This window comes from Equus quagga, chromosome 7 (assembly GCF_021613505.1).
Source record: "Equus quagga isolate Etosha38 chromosome 7, UCLA_HA_Equagga_1.0, whole genome shotgun sequence".
NCBI classification, from domain to species: Eukaryota; Metazoa; Chordata; class Mammalia; order Perissodactyla; family Equidae; genus Equus; species Equus quagga.
This window is the reverse complement of record NC_060273.1, coordinates 133,518,314-133,537,901: the sequence shown is the minus strand read 5'-3', so window position 1 is coordinate 133,537,901 and position 19,588 is coordinate 133,518,314. Positions and strand designations below refer to the sequence as shown.

Here is a 19,588-nt window from a genome sequence, read left to right as displayed (position 1 = left end):
ACTGGCTTTGGGGTGCCACTCACCTCACTGGTGAGGTGAAGGAGTTGGATTCAGGAGCAGCAGGCTTTTTCTGTAAAAAGCCAGACAGTAAATATTTTAGGCTGTGGGGCCACATTACAGTCTCTGCCACATATTCTTCTTTGTTTTTGTTTCTATAAACTTTTAAAAGCTCACAAACCATTTTTAGCCACAGGCTGGATTTGGCCTGCAGTCAGAGTTTGCTGAACGCTGCCTTGTTAGATGAGCCTTTCCAGTCGTACCATTTTATGATTCTGAGAAACAGGCGGCCAGCGAAGCGCACAGCGCTCCAGCCTCAGTCGCTCGGCGTTGTGAGCCATGCGGATTTCCTGACCTTGCTGGAGATGCCTCCCTGAGTGTGCACTGGAAAGACTGAATTCTCTTACTTAGGAAGGGCTTTTTCTCCCCTGTGTCATGTCCAAGAAGAACTTGTTCTCAGTGGAGACTGGAGTTGGAAATTGAACTGGTCGCTCTTACACATTCCAAGCCAATTCTGGGAACTGTCCTCTCTCATCAAATTCAGCTTTTATAGCTTTTACTTTAGGATTTGAGTGGTGACTCACGTCATGAGAGTGATGCGCAGATGCAGAGCTGACGCTGCCCTCGTGACGTAGGGCCCCTACCCCACGTACAGAGGAAGAGGGTTCAGCTCTACCATTGCTGTCTGCTGCTTTGTGTGTCACTCACCTTCCTGGATTTCTTTTAAGGTTTCTGTTTTCACGGAATCCTTTCAGGATTTGCATTCCAGTAAGTGTTCACGTCTTCAGATATGTGACTTCCATAGATATTTAGATTGGAGATGCCCTCAGGAAGAGTTCTGTGGTGCTGCCGAGCTTTCCTCTACCATTTCATGGAGTCGCAGGCTGACTGCACTTTGATGTTACGGTCCCTGTGTCTAGAAACCAGCCTGCCCGGACACAAAGACACCTGTGTGTTTGCTCGTAGATCTGCCCCAAGTCAGAAAGTTGGCAAAGAACTTTAAAAATAAAGTTAAATTTAGATTCGAGCTGCTAATGAGTAGATAACTTGGTCTGTTTGCAAATAGTCTCGATAGGGGGCTTAATCTTAGAAGTGGCTTGAGGTAGGGTCTGGGAAATTCTTCCAAAAGGAAATCTGACATACTGAGCACTGTTTGTCATTTTATTAAACTTAAACATTCGTGTCATGTATTTACTGAGCCATCCTGTCTCCTCCCAGAATAGCCCTGAGTCCTTCAGAATCTGCACCACGTTGAGGGAAGAAGCACTCCTCAAGGGAGATGTCCTGTCCAGGAGAGCATCCTGTTTCGCCGTGGCTCTGGCTCTGAGTCAGGTAAGGCTTGGAGGCGGTCCGTGAATGGGGCATGGCAGGGCTTTACTGCTTTCGTCTGTTCTGGCTTTATTTTACTTCTTTTCCTTCTGACTGTGTCATAAAGAAAAGTCCCACAAGGAGACCAGTGCCTCTGGTGCCATGCAACCTGCACCCGTCCCTGAGCCTCTAGAGAGTGTGTGCAGTTACAGGGGAGGACCCGGCGTGCGTGCTGTGTAGAAGGGGCTGGCCAGGATCCAGTGGAGGATCAGTGAGGGCAGCTGCGCCCTGGGAGACAATCTCCAGTAATTCAAGTGGAAATGTCATGATGGGTTTACTATGCAGCATCTCAGAGAGCACTTTAGTTGACTAAGCTGACTTCGCCTCAGCTGAGTGATGACTCCTGGGTCAGCCCATTGTAGAAGTGGGGTCCACCACATCCGTCATCAGCCCGTTGTAGAAGTGGGGTCCACCACGTTGTCATCAGCCCGTCGTAGAAGTGGGGTCCACCACGTCCGTCATCAGCCCGTTTAGAAGTGGCATCTGCCACGTCCGTCATCGTTAGACCAAATCCTTTTGTTTGGAAGTGGCTCAAGCTCTCTTTTAGCCTCCCCTTCTCACTGGATAGATGGAGCCAGCTGTCCACACCTCCGGGAAGGACAGTAGAGCTGGAGCCTGGACACCCCCTTGAAGAGCCCCTCCTAAGCTGTCTGATTCGTAGAAAATGTGAAATACTTTACGTGTTTAATATTCAGTAAAAGGAGATTTTGTGGCAGCAAAGATAATAACCAGGCCAGGTTGTTGACCCGGCTGGTAAAATGTGGCTGGAGAATTCTTGTTTATCATTCATTAGAAATGAAAATATCGGGTGATCCATTTCCATAGACTGCTGGGGAAGTCACTGGAGGACAGAGACTGACGGGGACACTGCTCTGTCCTCCTGGTCTGCCAGAGCCGAGGGGATGAAGGACAGTCTGTTCTTAGGGACGCGTTTCTGCTTCTCGCTGTAGCTCCCGTGGTTTTTCCTTCCTGCTGTTTGGTGTATTTCACGTGTACATTTGGTGCGTGGATGTGTTGTAACTTAACCGCCATGACAAACCTCCCTGGGGTGTTGTCAGTGCCTGTCTTCTCTCATTGGCGCCTTTGCCCGGGATGCAGCCTTGTCTGGTCGTAATGCCTCCTCCTGTCTTGGTTGGTTCCCTGTTGGTGGGATTTACGTTTCCAGCATACGCCACTCCCGTCTCTTCTTTGTCGTCATCCTGGATCGTGCAGCTGTCGGCGTAGCCCTGCACGTGCGCAGGTTTGGACTGTGCTGGATGTGCTGCTGGTCCTTCTGTGAGTGTCACCCACCTGTGGGGATGGGACATATGTTTAATCTGAGGTTTCACTTTTGCTTTCTGGTATTGTAACTTTTAAAACAGCTATGCCGTGTTTTGGTTTGTATTTTTGCTGTAGTGGCTACTTTAAAACCATAATTTTATTTAATTTTCTTAGTCCTCTAATTCCTTTGATAGTACCTATTAATTCGCTACTGTAAGTAGTGGTGAAATTAGTGTATTTCCTCTTTGGCACTATTTTCCTCCTTTTCTTCCACCCAGTTTTGGTTGATAGGTTATCTTTCGTGGTATTCACTTTTCTCTTAAATATGCTTCATCTGTCAGCTGTAAGTGACGTTTCTGGCCGAGGTGAGTGAGATGAGGAAGTGGGCCTCCTGTCTCCGCCTGTCCCCCTTTCCCCTCTCTCACAGCCCTCCTTAGTACCGTCACCCCGTCCCCGTCCAGGTGTGCGACATTCACGCTCTATTCCGCAGCCACAGTCCCCACCATGTTACTGCCGGTTGTTTTGCTCTTATTTTTCGGGTCATCTCTTTGTTGACCAAAGGGTGTCTCTAGTAAATTCTTCAAGGGAGCAGTATTCTCTGAGTTCTTGGTATTTGAAATTATTTGCCTGTTGTTTTTTTACTGGAACTGCAGTTTGGCCAAACATAAAATTTTGAGGTGACATTAGCTTTTCCTGAGGTTTTAGCCATTGCTCTCTGTCTTCCAGCATGAATTTTGCCGTGGAGAAATCTGAGGTCTGCCTGATTTTTTTTTTCTGATTCTGAATGACTTGATCCTGTTTGTTTTTCTCACTTCTGTTGTCTGTGTCCATACAAACAACCTTCCACTGAAGTTTCTTCATGCGCCAGTGATTTTCTTACTTTGTTGTGCTGTGTTCCTTTTCTGTCTCTCGTTTTTCCTCATAGCATCTTTTTTTTTTTTCAGTTTTCTTTTTTTTTTTTCCTTTTTCTCCCCAAAGCCCCCCAGTGCATAGTTGTATATTCTTTGTTGTGGGTCCTTCTAGTTGTGGGTCATAGCATCTTTATGTGGATCATGTGCTGGTTCTTTTTTGATTATTCATCATTGAAAAACAAGTTTCTTTTAGACCAGCCACTTGCAGAAGATCCGTGTCTGAGAGAGACCAGGGCTGTGGTGCCATGTTCTAGGCCAGCAGGAACTTTCTCTGTGTAATGCAGAGTTGTCTACAAATATGTGTGGGCTTGGCCGTTCCCTGGTCCGTGGATGGGTGTGGGTGTGGTTCTCAGCGAGAAGTCTTCTCTGCCACTGCTGCATGGTGACATAGTGCTTCCTGCAAACGTGGCTGGTCCGTGCGAATCCTCTTTTGGCCTCACTGCTGCCACCAAGGTCCAGAGGCTGCTTGTTACTTGACCTGAACTCTGTTTCCACCACTGTAGGCAGGATGTGGGTTTTGAGACCCCTCACCTGTGAGACCTGCTCTGTGGGCTCTTTCTGAGGTAGGCAACCATGTTTTCCCTCTCTGTTTACTCCAGAACCTACCCACGCGCCATCTCCAGTGTTTTGGTAATGCTTCCACCTCTTCTGTGGTTTCTGGTTTCTGCTATGTTCCAATTATGTCAGAGAAGAGGTTTATGTTTCTGTTTCTCAGTCTTGTTGTTTTTTTAAAGCTCATTCCAGTGGGAGAAGAGGAAATGCCAACTTTATGCCTCCATCTTAAAAACCGGAACTTGGGCAGGTTGTCGAAACATTCAGTAATGTGCTGCTGTGGGAACCATGTTGTAGAATGTTCCTTTTTGATCACCAAATAACTTTTTTTCTCTGTGGACTTCAAAGCCCTGGGCCCCATGAGCAAGAGTAACCTGACGTCTTTAAATGATCTTTAGGAGAGCAGAGTAATGTTCATGACCTGGGTTTGATTTGTTTCTCTTTCTTCTAGAACCAAGTGGCAAAAGCCGTATCCATCTTTTCTCAAATCATGAAGCCAGAAAGCATAATCTGCACTAATTTGAATGTAAGTGACTTCTTTGTGGTTTAAAGTAAGGCTTGAAATGCAATGGGTGAGGTCTGGATTTTTTTTTTGGTCTGTATACAATGACTTCATCTCCCAAAGTTTTCGTCCAATTCATTCACTTATTGAGCTCCGTGTGGAAGTCCCAGTATAGCCCCTGTGAGAAGAGTCAACACTACTGTGCTTCCAGGAGTTTATAAATAGGTGGGAACGTAGATATGCCCGGATATCAGACGTGGCTACGTGCTGCAGGTATAGTGCATGACTACAGAAGGTGTAGAGGCAGAGAGAGGGGAGGTGGACTCTCAGTCTCTGACTGAGACCTGAGAAAAACCAGCGTGCTAATTGCATCCTGTCCGTGGTACCTAACTCGTGGAGTCAGTCTACCTGTGCTGCATAACATAGTGCCTGCTGTGGGAGGCACTCAGTAGGTGTCAGCCATTTTCATCCTGATGTTGCCAGCCTGCGTGGCTGTCTGCCCCTGTGAGCACTGAGTCATCTGTGCCTTCCCAGAGCAATGCAAAAGGCTGAGACTCTTGTCACTGGGGACATCAGAGCCCCTACTCAGCGAGCCCTGTTGGGCCCTGCTTGTATGCTGAGTACATTTGTATTGTGGGGAGTTGAAAAGAAAGTCCCTGACTTTCAAGAACTTCTAGTCTCCTGAAACGTCAAGGGGTCAGGATGAAGAAAACAGAAGAGCAGAAATGTGTAAACACCAGTGTGACGTGAACTAGGATAAAGGAGCACAGCCCATGGCGTATTCCGGGATGGGGAGTGAAGGGCTGGGCAGCAGGAGCAAACCGCGGAGGCCTGAGGGAGGGGAGAGTCGTTGAGCAGAGCTCCCAGGGAGGACAGAGGATGGAGGACGGGCCATGGGCTCGGAGGGATGGAGGTGGAAGGGCATTCTTCGTTGGGAGGTGAGTTCTGCTCAAAAGAGTGCAAACTGTTCATTGTAACCACCTCTTACTCGCTCTGGGTCCTTAGGCAGGTTACGTAACTCTGTGGACCCCATTTTCCTTTTTTCTGAAACAGCAATGGTGATAGTGATGGTGCCATCCTTTCATTGTGAGGATTGAAAGAACAGCACAGAAAGCAGGTAGCACAGAGCCTGGCACGTCATCGGTGTTCATGAATGCTTGCTAATACCAGTAGTATTTGTTTGAAATCAAGTATGTTGAATAAAAAAGAATAGTTATTTGTAACAAATCCTAGAACCCAATGAGCAGGAATTAGGCCCAAAGCCAACTTGCATGGTTTTCAGTTCTGCACGTAGTGGTTACCCTCCAAGGTCACCCCAGACCAGCGCCCAGACGACTTTCAAGAGAAGGACTAGATAAGCCTTTATGGTAAACTTTCAAGAACGTGGTTCTGCAAGAAGTCCAAGATAGGAAGACCTTGTATTTGACCTTATATTTACTTTTCAGACTGCCCTCACATGAGGGAAAGATGAGCCTAGAGAGCCAAAAAGGTGGAAACAGTGATAATAGAGAACCTGAAAGAAAAGAGATGGATCTGGAAGGCATGAGACCAAATACTAGAAAAATAGCCAAAAGGAGATCTTGTAGTTTGCCAAGGGCACGAGCCTGGAGGGGGGATGAGTGTCAGAGCTGTCGGGTGAGAACTCATCTGCATAAACCAATAATGGATCTGATATGAAGTGATGAATGCCTCCAAAAGGGAAGTAAGAGGACCCAGGGATGAGTTTATGGGGCATCAGTGGTGAAGCAGAGGAAGCACCAGAAAAGACAGGGAAGGAACAGCAGCAACGTCGAGAAATCCGAGGGGCTGAAAGCCCTGCCTGTCTGCCTGCTGCAGACAGCTGCTGTCCCCAGACCAGCGCCTAAGCAGAAACCGCAGGTCAGAGCGGGCGGGTCGGCCTGAGAAGCTCACAGGCTAGCGCAGGTCTGGAAGGCCAAGGTGGCAAAGGTCCAGTGTCCAGGAGTTCGGGTCAGTTCAGCCATCAATACCAGTAAGCCAGCCAGACCAGGAAGCCTGGTCTTCCAGCGGACGCCATGTGCGATTTCTCTTCTCTTGCTTCCTGCTGGACGTGGACGGCTCTGGGGTGTCAAAGCATCTAACTGCTCCGAGAGAGAGTGGGCTGCTGATGCACTCGTTCCTGATTGGGCAGAGTAGAATTGCTAGGGTTCCAAGTGGTTCGCAGCATCAAGTAGAGAAGAAATACAGGAGGGTGTCGTGAGAGGAGTTTTATGTGGATCGTTAGTGTCTTTTCCTAGAGTTGGGGTGAGCTTGGGGGGATCAGTAAGGGTTGGTGGTGGGAAATTGAAGAGTGAGATGGGCGGAGTTTTAATTTAATTGAGCTCGGATACCATGCTAGGTACTTTACGTTTGTTGGCTCATTTTATACAACACTGTTAGAACAATATTTCTCCAGATTATACATATGTAAAATGAAGATTTAGAGGGTAATTGAATTACCCAAGTTCTCACAGTGAATCCAGTGCAGAGTCAGAGTTTTAACACAGACAAATCTGTTTGACCACAAAGCCTAGGGTTTCCCCACCACCCCAGACCTACAGAGATAAGGGTTGTGTCTCTTTCATCCAGGATCGGGACTAGCTGCTCCAGGACAGTGAGAAGAACGTAGGACTGGATGTCGAAAAGCGCCTTTGCGTCGGTGCACGTGCTCCACGTCCTTGCGTTTAGATTCCTTGTCGATTTCAGTCCTTGCATCTCTCTCACAGCTGTTGTGAGAATCGAGTAATGATTTTTCTTTTCAAATGAGAAAGTGCTTTGGTGGCCACCAGCCGTGAGCCTGTCGAGAGGGAAGTGTCCACTCCAGTCAGAGAGGAGATGCAGGGGTGGAGGGAGGCGTCCACGGGCCGGGCGCGGGCTCCTCTCCTCTGAGGGCTGGGAAGGCGGTGGAGAGGGGTGTTTCAGGTGAGCAGTGGGGAGGGAACCTTGAAATGATCTTGAACATGAGTCATCCCCTCCATGGACTGGGTCACAGAATTATCCATTGTCCAGAAACTTGAAGATGGTTTTATAGTTTAAAAATTCTGCCTCAGGAAATTCTTCCAAATGTCCAATCTAAATTTCTCATATTGCAATATAGGCCTATTTCATCTTCCTCAGGGATATGGAAAAAGAGATGGTTGCCATTCTCAAGTTTAATAATCTTTCAGGTTCTGGGTCTCTGTTATTAGCAGGTTTTTGAAAAATAATTTAATGGGCCCCGGCTTCTCTGAGGCTGAGTCATCCACTTGAATCCTTAGGGCAGTTTGTTAACTGTGCAGAGATGGAACCCTGGCAAATAGGCTGAGTAGAGACTCTGTTCAGTCAGTGCTAGCCGAAATAAATGAAGTTATTTTTCTATCTACTTTAAAAATTAATGCCTTAGACTAAAATCTTTTCCTGCTGCCAGTTGGAATTTGAACTTACCTCATCTTTCCCCCTCAACTTAGTTTTCTTTTCATCAGAATTGCTCCTGATGCCAGTATGACCCAGAGGGCCAGGTTTCCCGTCTTTTGAGCTTGTACTTGCTACACACAGCATTGACTTAGCAGATGATCTCATCGAGGCCAGTGCGTGTTGACTCTGCCCTGTCTGAATTTGAACACATCAATCTCAAAAGAACTGTCGCCCTCTTAAGCAATGCTGCTCAATATCAAAGGATTAATTTCCACTTTCAAGTATGTCTCAAAGTAGTAGAGACCAATATGGGGTAACTTCCCATGGATTCTATTTGAATTCTCATCTTTTCTCTAGAAATCTGGCATGTCTCCAAATGGAGACTCATTTTGAAATTGAATCTGTTTGCAGGGAAATTGACAAATAGTTTTGCTGCTTTTACCATTTGTTTTTTAATACAGGTGATGTTTTAATGCCCCTTTCTCCTACTCACTAAGGTCACCCTAAAGTTCTAGCTCATGCTGGGAAGTCTCCTAGGCTGCACAGGTGGGAAGGAGACAGAGGAGACAGGAGTCATTTCTCATAAATCTCTTTGTGGCAGCATCTCACTTATATGTGTAAGTTAAGAATTGCATTTGGTTGGGAGCAATGTAGACTCCAAAAACAAACAAGAGTCTATACAAATTAGAGGCTTTCTTTTTCTTCTACGTAGAAAACCAGAGATGGTTGGTCTAGGTCTGGTGTGACATTCCATGACAGCATCACGGACCTGACTTCTTTCTGTATTTCCACACCACTGTCCCAAGGATGTGACTTCCATCCATCACATCTCTATTCCAGCAAGAAGTAGCAAGAATGGAGGACAAAGAAGTTGGTCACCTTTAAGGATGCTTTCCCAGTTGTCTCAGCCAGCAATTTGTACTTGTTATTGACCAGAACTTGACCCCGTGACCACCCCTAGTTACTAAGAAACCTGAGAAATAGAGTCTTTGAGTTCCATACATGACAGCGTCAGGTAAAGTTGGGATTCTGTCATGAAAACAGGAGGGTAAAATGGATACCACTTAGTAAGCCAGCAGTCTCTTCCACAGTGTGACGTTCTGCTTCGGGTATAGCAAACTTCAAAAGAAAAGAAAAAAGAAATGCAAATTTCTCTGTGTTCAGGGCTTCTGTTCCGTTTTTTGGTCAAAGGTACCCAGTGACTTGTCAGCATTTCCTGAGGTCTCAGAAAATCTGAGAGGCAGGAAGTAGGGGTTCTTTGATTAGTTTTTCTTGCCCCAATTCCCCCCGCTCCTTGCTAATTCAGTTTTCCTAGCCTTTTGCTTGAAATCTGCAAGGTTAAAACAAAGTGCTGTACCCTGACTTAACTTTTCTTGACTGCACTGAGACGGGGGTTTGAGACAAGCTCCTGGCTTTAATGTTCTCTCTGCCTCTCATCAGCAGCTGCCCTTGTCTCTATTGCCTTCATCAGTATATTTCAAGAATTGAAACTTACTCTCAAAATCCCTGCTGAATTAGGGATAGTTGCTGGAGGCAGGGAGAGAAATTGGGAAAACTTATCAAGAAAAGTTGAAATCTTCCAGGAGCACATCATTAATCATTTCCAGTGTGGAGCTCCACGAGGTTTATCCTTGTAATTGCCAGGGGACGTGTGCCCCTCTTCTCATTCGTTATTGTTGAGGGTCGGCTAGATACCAGGCACTGGCTATGTGGCACTCAATGAGGTAGGCTTGTCCTTGCTTTCAATAGGACGGATCACTGCCAGCCAGATCGGGATAGGTTTTTATTAACAAGAATGTTAAGAACTATTAAGAATGGGAGATTTTGCCCTACGTCCAAGCTAACGAGTCAGCCTACCACAGCTTCACGGATGCTGGTAGCATGCACAGGACACCAGCAGATGAAGACAGGTTATCACTCACAGCAGTAGTAAGAGCCAGAGTATTAGCCTCTTAGCATCAGTTTCTTGAGCCCACTTCCTGCAGGGTGACATGAAGAAGGGTGTATGCCTCTTTCACACACAGGGGGTTGTATGTTAAGGAATAACTTGGCACCCAAATCTCTTATAACGGGCAGTAAGCGTGCCTGCCCTTTGCTCTGGGTGAAACACTGTCTGCCTTCCCAGGCTGGTGGTTGTACAAACATCCTTGAAAAGGTAGTCTGACATAAGGGCAGTAGGCACTCCAATTGGATGGGAGAGTCCCACAGAGGGTGTGAGTGCTTCTGTCTGAGCGGGGAGACCCGTGGAGGGTGTGAGTGCTTCTGTCTGAGTGGAGAGTCCCACGGAGGGTGTCAGTGCTTCTGTCTGAGTAGGGAGTCCCGTGGAGGGTGTCACTGCTTCTGTCTGAGTGGGGAGACCCGTGGAGGGTGTCAGTGCCTCTGTCTGAGTGGGGAGTGCCGTGGAGGGTGTCAGGGCTTCTTCCTGAGCGGGGCGACCCGTGGAGCGTGGTCTCCAGCACAGCGTGTGCTCATGGCTGCCTGTGCTCTACAGCACTCGCCTCAGTCAGGCCTGTTGCTCTAGTCTACTTGAGATCCGTGCATTCTGTTCTTTGGACCAAAGATAACCCCTCACCCTGATCAACTGCACAACAAACACAAAATGTTATGAAATGCACTGTTGAGAGAACTTAGCTGGTTGATTATAACAAGGGATATCTCTTGCAGAAAGACCACCTTTCTTGAGCATCAAGAGCCTTAACAGTGTTCGTACCCTTTGACTTTGCAATTTCACTTCTGGGAATCAAGCCTAAGAAATTTGCAATTAAAAACATGTATGCCCATTTATTGATGTGATAATGTGTGCCGTTTTATCTCATACATTATTTATATGATGGATTGCTATACATTCGTCATTAGAAATGAGGTTTTCTTTTTTCTAAAATTTCTTAACTCTATGGGAAAATGTTCATTGTATAATAATTGACAAAAAATGGAATCAAATTTGAGGGAAGAATTAATATATCGGCGGAAGATAATACATGAAATTACAAACAGTGGCTAACATTAGTTGGTGAATTTTGAGATATTCTGTTTCTTTAAACTTTTCTGTATTTTTCAGGTTGTACTAGTGGACAGTGGTAATGAGGGGGGAATGCCTTCTTTTTTCCTCGTGTTAATTATGTCTGCTTCCTGGAAGGTAGTTAGTGGCATCATTTTGAAGGCCACATACAGTACCCAGTTTTGAAAGTTCCCTGATAGCTGTGGTGTAGACAGGAGTGCCTCATTAAGACCGTAGCCAGCTTCCCCTTTATACCTGCAACAACCTGTGTGCCTGCAATTTCCTAACCAAAAAAAATAAAGAAGGTAAAGGTGTCATTTGCCCCCAAGCCAGTCTTCGGAGGTCATCTGGTTGTCATCTCCTCTGCATCTAGAAGCCACAGAGGAAGAAACCGAGGACCTCCTGGGTGCTGGTGTTTTATTTAATGTTTACTATAACTCAAAGTGTGAGAGGTAAAGGTATTTTCCACATTTTACAAATAAAGATCTAGTAGAGAGATTAGGTCCCTGGCCAGAGTCACATCGCGGGTAATTGCAGCGCTGGCATTCCAGTGCAGTATGCAGACTCCAAAACCTGGGTTCTCTCCGTTTCTGCCCTGAAGCAAGTTTCAAAGTTGCAGTATTTTGATTAGCTGCTGGAAATTCAGGTTTGGCTGGTGGACACCCATTCGAAGCGTTTCCTGTACTTGTACAGGCAGACGAGTTAGGACATACATGAAGGCAGGTGGGTGCCCGTACCTGTCGGCACGTCTCACTGTCGAATACCACCTCAGTCCTGTTCTTGCTTCTTTTTATCCAGGTTATGATCCACATCCAGTCAAATGCGCCAACAACCCTGATAGAGATACTAAGGGATGCCACAGAGGGAAACTTATCCAGGTTTGTGAAAAGACACGAGTTCTCAGAAGAAGTGGTGAGTATGCGATTTCTGCACAAATCAGCTAAAGATGAAAGGCCATTCTCCGCAGTGTCCACTTAATGTCTTAATTCTGGAGGCTACCTCCTTGAAGGGACTGTCAGATGTGGCAGCCTCTCGTTCCTGCTGTAGGACTTCTGTGTGGGTGTAAAGATTTTTTTCTTCCAGCAGAATATATCCTCCAAAATTCTAGGGAAACATTTTCCTTTTGCGTTATTTGTTTCCCCACACTGTTTTCATGGGTCCCAGCTCTCTTTTTCTTCTTTTTCCTTTCTCCTCTGGCCCCCAGGACCTTCTCCCCACTCCTCACTCTCGCTTGATGATTTTCCTTCCTTTTCCACAGAGGAAATGGAGGCATCTGAACATGGACAGCCTCCTTGCTCCTCGCCCTGTCTGCTCAGCCTTCCCTGCCGAAGCCATGGGACTGCACACACCCCTCTCTGGAGCCAGTTCCCAATTTGTGCCCCTGAGTGTGTCCCCTCTGACCTGCTCCAGGGCGCCAGCTCAGAATTTGTCTCCCCTCTCTTGAGCATCTTGAATACCCACTTCCCTGTGGATCATTCCATCAGCAAACAATAGGCTACAGTATCTCTCATCTTAAAAAGAACCTCCCTACTTAAACACACAGAGGGACATCCCCCAGCTTAGACAGGGAGACTCCACCTCAGACTCAGTGTGAAAATGTGACACCCCAGTAAGAATACCGTGAGGTTTCTCCTGTAGTTAAGCTTTAGTAGAAAGAGCAAACTAGCAAGAATAGCTGGGGGAACCCTGTGAAAGAGCAGGAAGGGGTGCCAGACCCACCGGATATTAAACCGAGTTAAAGCTTCTGTTATTAGAACTGTGGTCTTAGCTCCTGCGTAGACCGACTAATGGAACCATACAGTGCTTTGCCAAATTATAAAACAAAGTTAAATAAAATGAAGGGAAAGAAGGAATTTCCAAAAATTGAAGGCAAAATGAATCAAAGGAACCCACATGTCGCACTGATGGCTTATAGGCACACACAGAGGAATTATTCTAAGTCGTTTGACATTTAGTAATTTGTACATCTCTAGTGGTATATAACCTAAGGGGAAAAACAACTGTGAGAAAGCGCAAATTTTGGCAGTGCTCGCCGTCAGTCGTGACACCACTGTTGTCATTCTGACTAACGAGGATTTCCTCCTCTCCTCGCCTTTCATAGTCCTGGCCCGGCTGGCGTCAGAGATGGCGGGAGCGGCAGTAGAGGCAGACGGCTGCTTTCTCCCTCAGCCACCCTGTTGCCTTCCTGGCGCCATCCCGTTCCCTCACTTCCACCCAAAGGCTTATTCTGCTGGTGAAGGGGGCTTGTAGGGAGGCACTGGCTGTGGTTTAGTTTCAGTCTTCCTTCTATTGGGGGTCTCAGTTCTGTGCAGGTTGTGACCCACCCACACCCTTTTGGAGCATATTTAGGGGAACTGGAAATGTGAACAGGTTTTAAAGTGCACACTCGCATGTGTGTGCATGCAGTACTAACACACGTGCGTGTACAGTGCTAAACATACACTCGCATGTGTGCACGTCCATTACTAAGCATACACTCACGTGTGTGTGCATGTGGAAATAAGGGCACACACATGCGTGTGTGCAGTGATAATCACATAGTTGTGTGCTTGTATGTCCATGCTAAGCGTATACTCGCACGTGTGTGCATCCAGTGCTGAGCGTACACTTGTGTGCAAGTGCATGTGGTAATAAGTGCACACTCTCATGCGTGTGTGCAATGATAAGCACACAGTCACGTGTGTGTGTCCAGTGCTAAGCATACACTCGTGTGCATGTGCATGCGGTAATAAGTGCACACTCTCATGCGTGTGTGCAATGATAAGCACACAGTCACGTGTGTGTGTCCAGTGCTAAGTGTACACTCATGTGCATGTGCATGCGGTAATAAGTGCACACTCATGCATGTGTGCAATGATAAGCACACAGTCACGTGTGTGTGTCCAGTGCTAAGCGTACACTCATGTGCATGCGGTAATAAGTGCACACTCATGCATGTGTGCAACAATAAGCACACAGTCACATGCATGCAGTGCTAAGCATACACTTGCGTGCATGTACGTGCCGTGATAAGTGCACACGCACATGCGTGCAGTGCTCACACAGCTTCAGTCTCCTCAGTAGCACTGATGTTCATTAGGCGTTCCTTAGACCTGGTCCCACTTGCGTGAGTGCAGCATCCACACACACGCCACGTTAAAGACACTGCTTTTGTCTGATTTTCCCGGAAGCCTACAAGACTGATTACCTAGAAAGCTCCCCCTCTAGGCGGTGTGTTCCCTGGGTGTTGTGAGACCACGCAGGACACTGCTCGTTGAGAAATGAACTGATTGATACGACGCCAGGAGCTCTGGAGCTAGTTCTGAATACGTGAGATTGCACGTGCTGCTTATACTGTAAAACTCTGCATTTTACAAAGGCTCTATTTAGTGTTTATACCAGCAGTCGTTAAAATGTCTTCTGTATAGAGACACGGTGCTGTTACACCCCCAGAGAAGTGTTGGAAAGGATAGTAGATTCTCTGCAATACAGTGACTGAAGCCACTCAAACATTAGCTGTCGCTGCACTGACTTCCTTTCTAAAACTAAATGGACAATGCAGTATAGCGTGTTTTCTGCTGGCATTGCAGAGTGGTCCCGACGACCACCCTTGATGGTTTTGTGGTGCTGTGAGAGCTGAGGCAGTGCGTGCAGTGGAGCGGCTTTGCCTCGCTTCCTTTGGAGGCGTGTGCTGCACAGGAAGCCTCTTCCCCTTGGTCTGAGGACTACACCAGCTAATCTTATTAAGAACACGATGAAGTGCTTACACTTCTTGTCTGAAGGCTCGGGGGGAGCCCTTCTTTGAAAGGAAGGTGTGCAGGTAGCTGATAGGATTATGATGTATTCAGAAGATGACCAAAGGATTTGTTAGGGACCTTGATCATAATAAAATTTTATGGAGCAATGTTGTTAGGTTGTATTGTTAGTAAAGATTAAACTAAGTAAAATGTTGACTTTAGGGGCCAGCCCCGTGGCCGAGTGGTTAAGTTCGCGTGCTCCGCTTTGGCGGTCCAGGGTTTTGCTGGTTCAGATCCTGGGTGCAGACATGGCAGCGCTCTTCAGGCCACACTGAGGCAGCGTCCCACATGCCACAACTAGAAGGACCTACACTAGAATATACAACTCTGTACTGGGGGGCTTTGGGAAGAAGAGGAAGTAAAAAAAAAGATTGGCAACAGATGTTAGCTCAGATGCCAATCTTTAAATAAATAAATAAAGGAATAAATAAACTGTTGATTTTGTTCAGAAAGTAGCTTCACGTTCTAATTTTGAGCTTACCCATTTCTGTAGAATTAAATAGCATTCATACACTAGTGACTCTAATATTTACACCTCTGTCTAACCTGTCTTCCGTGCCTTATCCCCATATATCCAACAGCGTCTGGCATACCCACTTAGATGGTTCACAGGCATCTCAGTCATGTCCACATCAGAACTCTTGGTGGAGAACCCTCTCCAAATCTGGTCCTCCCATCTTCCCCGTCTCAGTTAATGATGTCCCCCATCACCATGTTACTCAGCCCAATTTAGGACGATGTCTTGGATTCCTCCCTTTCCTTCACCCCTTCGACGGTAAATCCTGTTCAGTTTAACCTCCAAAATATGTTTCACATGCATTTACTTCTCCCTCTTCTCTATATATTTCCCAGCCTGAACCATCAATCCTCTCTCCTCTGGGCTGCGATGGGGACTCCAGATTAGTCTCCACGTTCTTGTACCCTCCAGTTCTCTACACAGCTTTTTAAACCTAAATCAGATCACGTTCCCGTTTGGGCCCTCTGATGGCTTTAGAGCAAAGCTCGCCACGTGCTGACGTGATTAGCCCTGCCTCCTCCCTGCTGGTGAAAGTGAGCAGTGTGACTCCACTGCTGTGTGACCTGCTTTCCCTGGCCTGTTTCATTGTGAAGTACAAGCCATTTGACCCCCTTTTGTAAGATATTCAGTGATTTTCAGGTGCTAGTGCTGAATGTTGTGTGCGGCTTACGGAGTCCATTGTAGTCGGTCATATCTCTGGGCCCAGGAACCAGTTTTCACACTTCACGTGTACACTGTTCATTTTTACACACTTGCATCTGCTTCTTGGAGGATGGAAAGAACAAGAAAGAAATCTTGCAGGAAAATAGTGATCTGCTCTTCTTGCTTTTCTCCAGCTGGCTAAAGTGAGGGAAAAAGTGAAGGATGTGCCCGTCCTCCTGGCTCAATTTGACGAGATCTATGGGAAGCTGCACGTAAATGGCCAGGTCACCACCTACACTTTGGATGCTCTGCTCTGCCACACTCCCCGGGACAGGAAATCCCACACGGTGCTGTTGAACAAGAGGACGGTCAGCCGTCGGACCCTCCAGCCGCTCAGCCAGTCCCTGTGGGCTGAGTAATGCCCGTTCCAGCCACCCGTGGGTCTGAGGTGGAGGGATCCTGCTTGTGGTGAGTCACTGGCTTCCCGAGAAATTGGGCGTCGTACACCAGCAGACACTCTGCTCAACCTGCTCTCCTCCTTAAGTTGCCGGCTTCGTTGAGGGCTGGCGTGCTGCCCTGGGAGGTGCCTGTGGCCGCTGTGAAGATGTGGATTCCAGCAGGCAAGGAGCTCACCTCAGAAAGGAGGCTTCCCCTGGTGAGCTGCTGGGAGTCCTTGAAGGAATGCCGTCACCATCGCCAGTCCCACTTCCGGTGCCGGATGGAGCCCCGTGAGCACCCGTGGGAAGGAGTGTCGCTGTGCATGGCCAGCTCCGACTCACTTTCAGGGGCGTTACTGCGGGTCACACCCGTGCTGCGCTCAGGAGCTCTGGCCTGTTCTGCCGCTGGGAGCTGGCCCAGCGTTTTCTCACCTCTGCCGTCATCGTTTATCTGTGACCCGAAGGAAGGGACCTGAGCCCTCCCTCTTCCATCTCTGAAATAACGGAGCCTGTGTGAGTCAGCATATCGATTTGAAGTTTCCATTCAAGGTTCAGTAGGGTCCAATTTTCTCAAAAATAAGAGGAATAAAAGGGTTCCAGAGAAGATGTCTTGGGGTTATGCTTTGTTTCCTCAGCAGCATAAACAGAGCCAGAAGTTAGCTCTCAGGATTGATAACCAAAATTTAAATGATTGCTACATCGGTCATGGGCAAGCCATGTGCTTTTCAAAATACATGCCAATAAAACCACAGAATGCCCTCCAGAGGCCCTGCTTGGTGTGCTACGTGGGTCACAGATATTTGGCCTGCAGTCCATCTCTTTTCTCTTTCCGTGTTTTATCCTTTTGTAGAAGTGAATGTGTTGGGACAGCAGGTCAGAGCTCCTCGCACTGACCACGATTTGACGGTTTGAAGCACAGCCCCTGGGGAGCTGTGCCTGTCGCTTCTGACCCCCAAGCCGTGCCAGCCTCTCCTCCTAGGGTGCTGTAGGCTCGCTCATCGGGGCTGCTTCAAAAACTAAGGCAGCTTTCCCTTTGTTGTTCTTCTGAGTCAAGACCTGTTCGTGGAATCGGAGATTTAGAGTGGGAGGGATCTTCTGGGTCTCCTGGTTAAACTCCCTCATCCTTCGGTCGAAGAAGTGACTTGTCCAATTACTAGTAACTAGTCTGAGGTGGAGCTGTGATGAAATCCAGATTCCCAGGCTCGTGCCCTCCCCGCTGACCACATCATGGCTCCTCGGAGAGGCTGTGGGCTCCCTCCATCTACCGTGTGCTGGGCACTCGCCTCAGTTTCCTCATTTGTGGAGTGGGGAGGATAGTGATGCCCCTCACAGGCCTGCTGGGAGGGTGGGATGAGGCAGTGGATGCACAGTAGGTGCTGTAGAAACGGGGGCTAGTTAACCATTGTCACCACGGTCGGTGACATGCAGGTTCACAGCAAGTAGAAGAACAGTATAAACAGAGTTCTTCCTCCTGCTCAGAAATATCAAAAGAATTTTTTTTGCTTATGCTTTGTGAAGCATTCGCCACTTGTAAAGAAAATTCTCTGCCTTCATAGCATCCTAATTGCATCTTATGTGTGTCTGGTGTTTTGCAAAAAAAGGGAAAAGCATTTGGAGTTCTCTGCCTTCAAAGTCTGAGGGAATAACAGAGCGTGCTTCCTGTCCCCCGTTTATCTTTTATCTTCTCCAGCATTCCCCAAGAGCATTCAAATGGCTATTGTGCCCTGGGTGAATGTGGCCCTGGTTGTTAGCTGACAACCATTCATTAGCCATAAAAAAAAAAAAAAGAATTTTGTGAGCAATAAATAGCAGGCATGACTGTCCTGGCCTGCTGCTCTGGGGGTCCGGTGACTGCGCTGCTCTGCTCTGCTGGCTGCAAAGCCGGGGCTGCCCACCTGTTCCCCAAGTCTTACTGAGGCACCCAAGGACAGTGACAACTCATGTGCAATGTTGACCCCAAAGTAATGGATGGTTCTGACGGCTAAAACAACCCTCAAAGAAAAAGTATGCTCAGTATATATGAGCATTTCATTCTTTAAAATTTGGTAGTTTCTTTGAAAAATGGTGTTTCTTTGCAGTCGATACTTTGCCTAAAGCATCTACTTACTCTTCAGTAATTTGCCTAAAGCATGTACTTATTCTGCTGATGAGAATATTCCATTGGACAGGACATCGTATTCCCCAACTCTGTTATGGCCCGTGTAGATTGTTTTCACTTATTGTAAACGTCCATTGCTCCAGAATCCAAAAATCATCATGGCGAGTACAGCGCAGTAGGATAGAGACGAAAAGATAGCTCCTTAAGTAGGTGGTGTCAGGGTGGTGTTCTCGTTACCTGTTGCTGTGTCAGAAACACTCCAGACCTTAGTGGCTCAAAATAACACCCATCGTTTTATATTTCCCCATATCCGTAGACTTGAGGGGCTCAGGCAGGCAGTTCCTGCTCAGGGTCTCATGTGGCTCTGGCCACGTGTTGGCTGGAACTGGAGTCACCGCAGAGGCCGCCTCACTTGGGGTCCCTGGCAGCTGAGCTAGGACCTCAGTGGAGGCTGGTGCCCGAGCTTGCCATGGAGCTCCCAGCAGCCTGGCAACCAGGTACCAGGAGGGAGTGTCCCAGGAGGACCGGGTGGAAGCTCCTGTCGCCTTTTATGACCTGGTCTCAGCAGTCACAGAGCATCACGTCCACTCAAGCCACAGCCCCATCGAGAGTCACGGGACAGAGCACACGTTCCCCTTTCAGTGGTGGGAACACCGAGGGGCTGATGGTCATGGTCTAAACCCCACAGACAGTTTTTTCCAGCAAGCTCTTGGAACTTCTCTCCTTCCCAGTTGCTACTTCCCTAACTAAAGCCACCGCCATTGGTCATCTTTCAGCTACCCTCTCTGCTGCAGCCGGAGGGAGGTTTCCAGAGCAAATTGGTCCTCTCCCCTGTTGAGACCTCCCGAGGGCCCCTCACATCGCCGTGGATAAAGCTCAGACTCTCCCAAGGTCTGGAGGGCCCGCGTGCCCTGCCCAGGTGTCCAGCCCGCTCCTGCTGCTCCACCCCCTCCTCCCTCCCGCCCTTCTTTCACATCATGGCCTAGCCATCTCTCCTCCGGGAAGGCTTTCTGGCCACTTGGTCTCCAGTCCGGGTAGGTGAGCACCCCCTGCACCCCTGTGCTTCCCCGGCCAGCACTCGTGGTACGCCTGTCATTGCCCGTTCTCTGTTCTTCACCAGAGTGAGGCGCCGTCTGTCTC

The 19,588-nt window shown here is 47.8% G+C and overlaps 1 protein-coding gene across 1 annotated transcript in view; it reads left to right on the top strand.

The window, feature by feature from the left end:
- The window catches only part of PTCD2 (pentatricopeptide repeat domain 2), a 30,081-nt gene extending 12,968 nt beyond the window's left edge, over window positions 1–17,113 (top strand). The window contains exons 7-10 of the mRNA XM_046667178.1: window positions 1,216–1,329; window positions 4,540–4,614; window positions 11,777–11,890; window positions 16,108–17,113. Coding sequence (XP_046523134.1) covers window positions 1,216–1,329; window positions 4,540–4,614; window positions 11,777–11,890; window positions 16,108–16,332 — 528 coding nt within the window. The 3' untranslated portion in view covers window positions 16,333–17,113. The remainder of the gene's footprint in view (window positions 1–1,215; window positions 1,330–4,539; window positions 4,615–11,776; window positions 11,891–16,107) is intronic.
- Window positions 17,114–19,588: the final 2,475 nt, after the last annotated feature.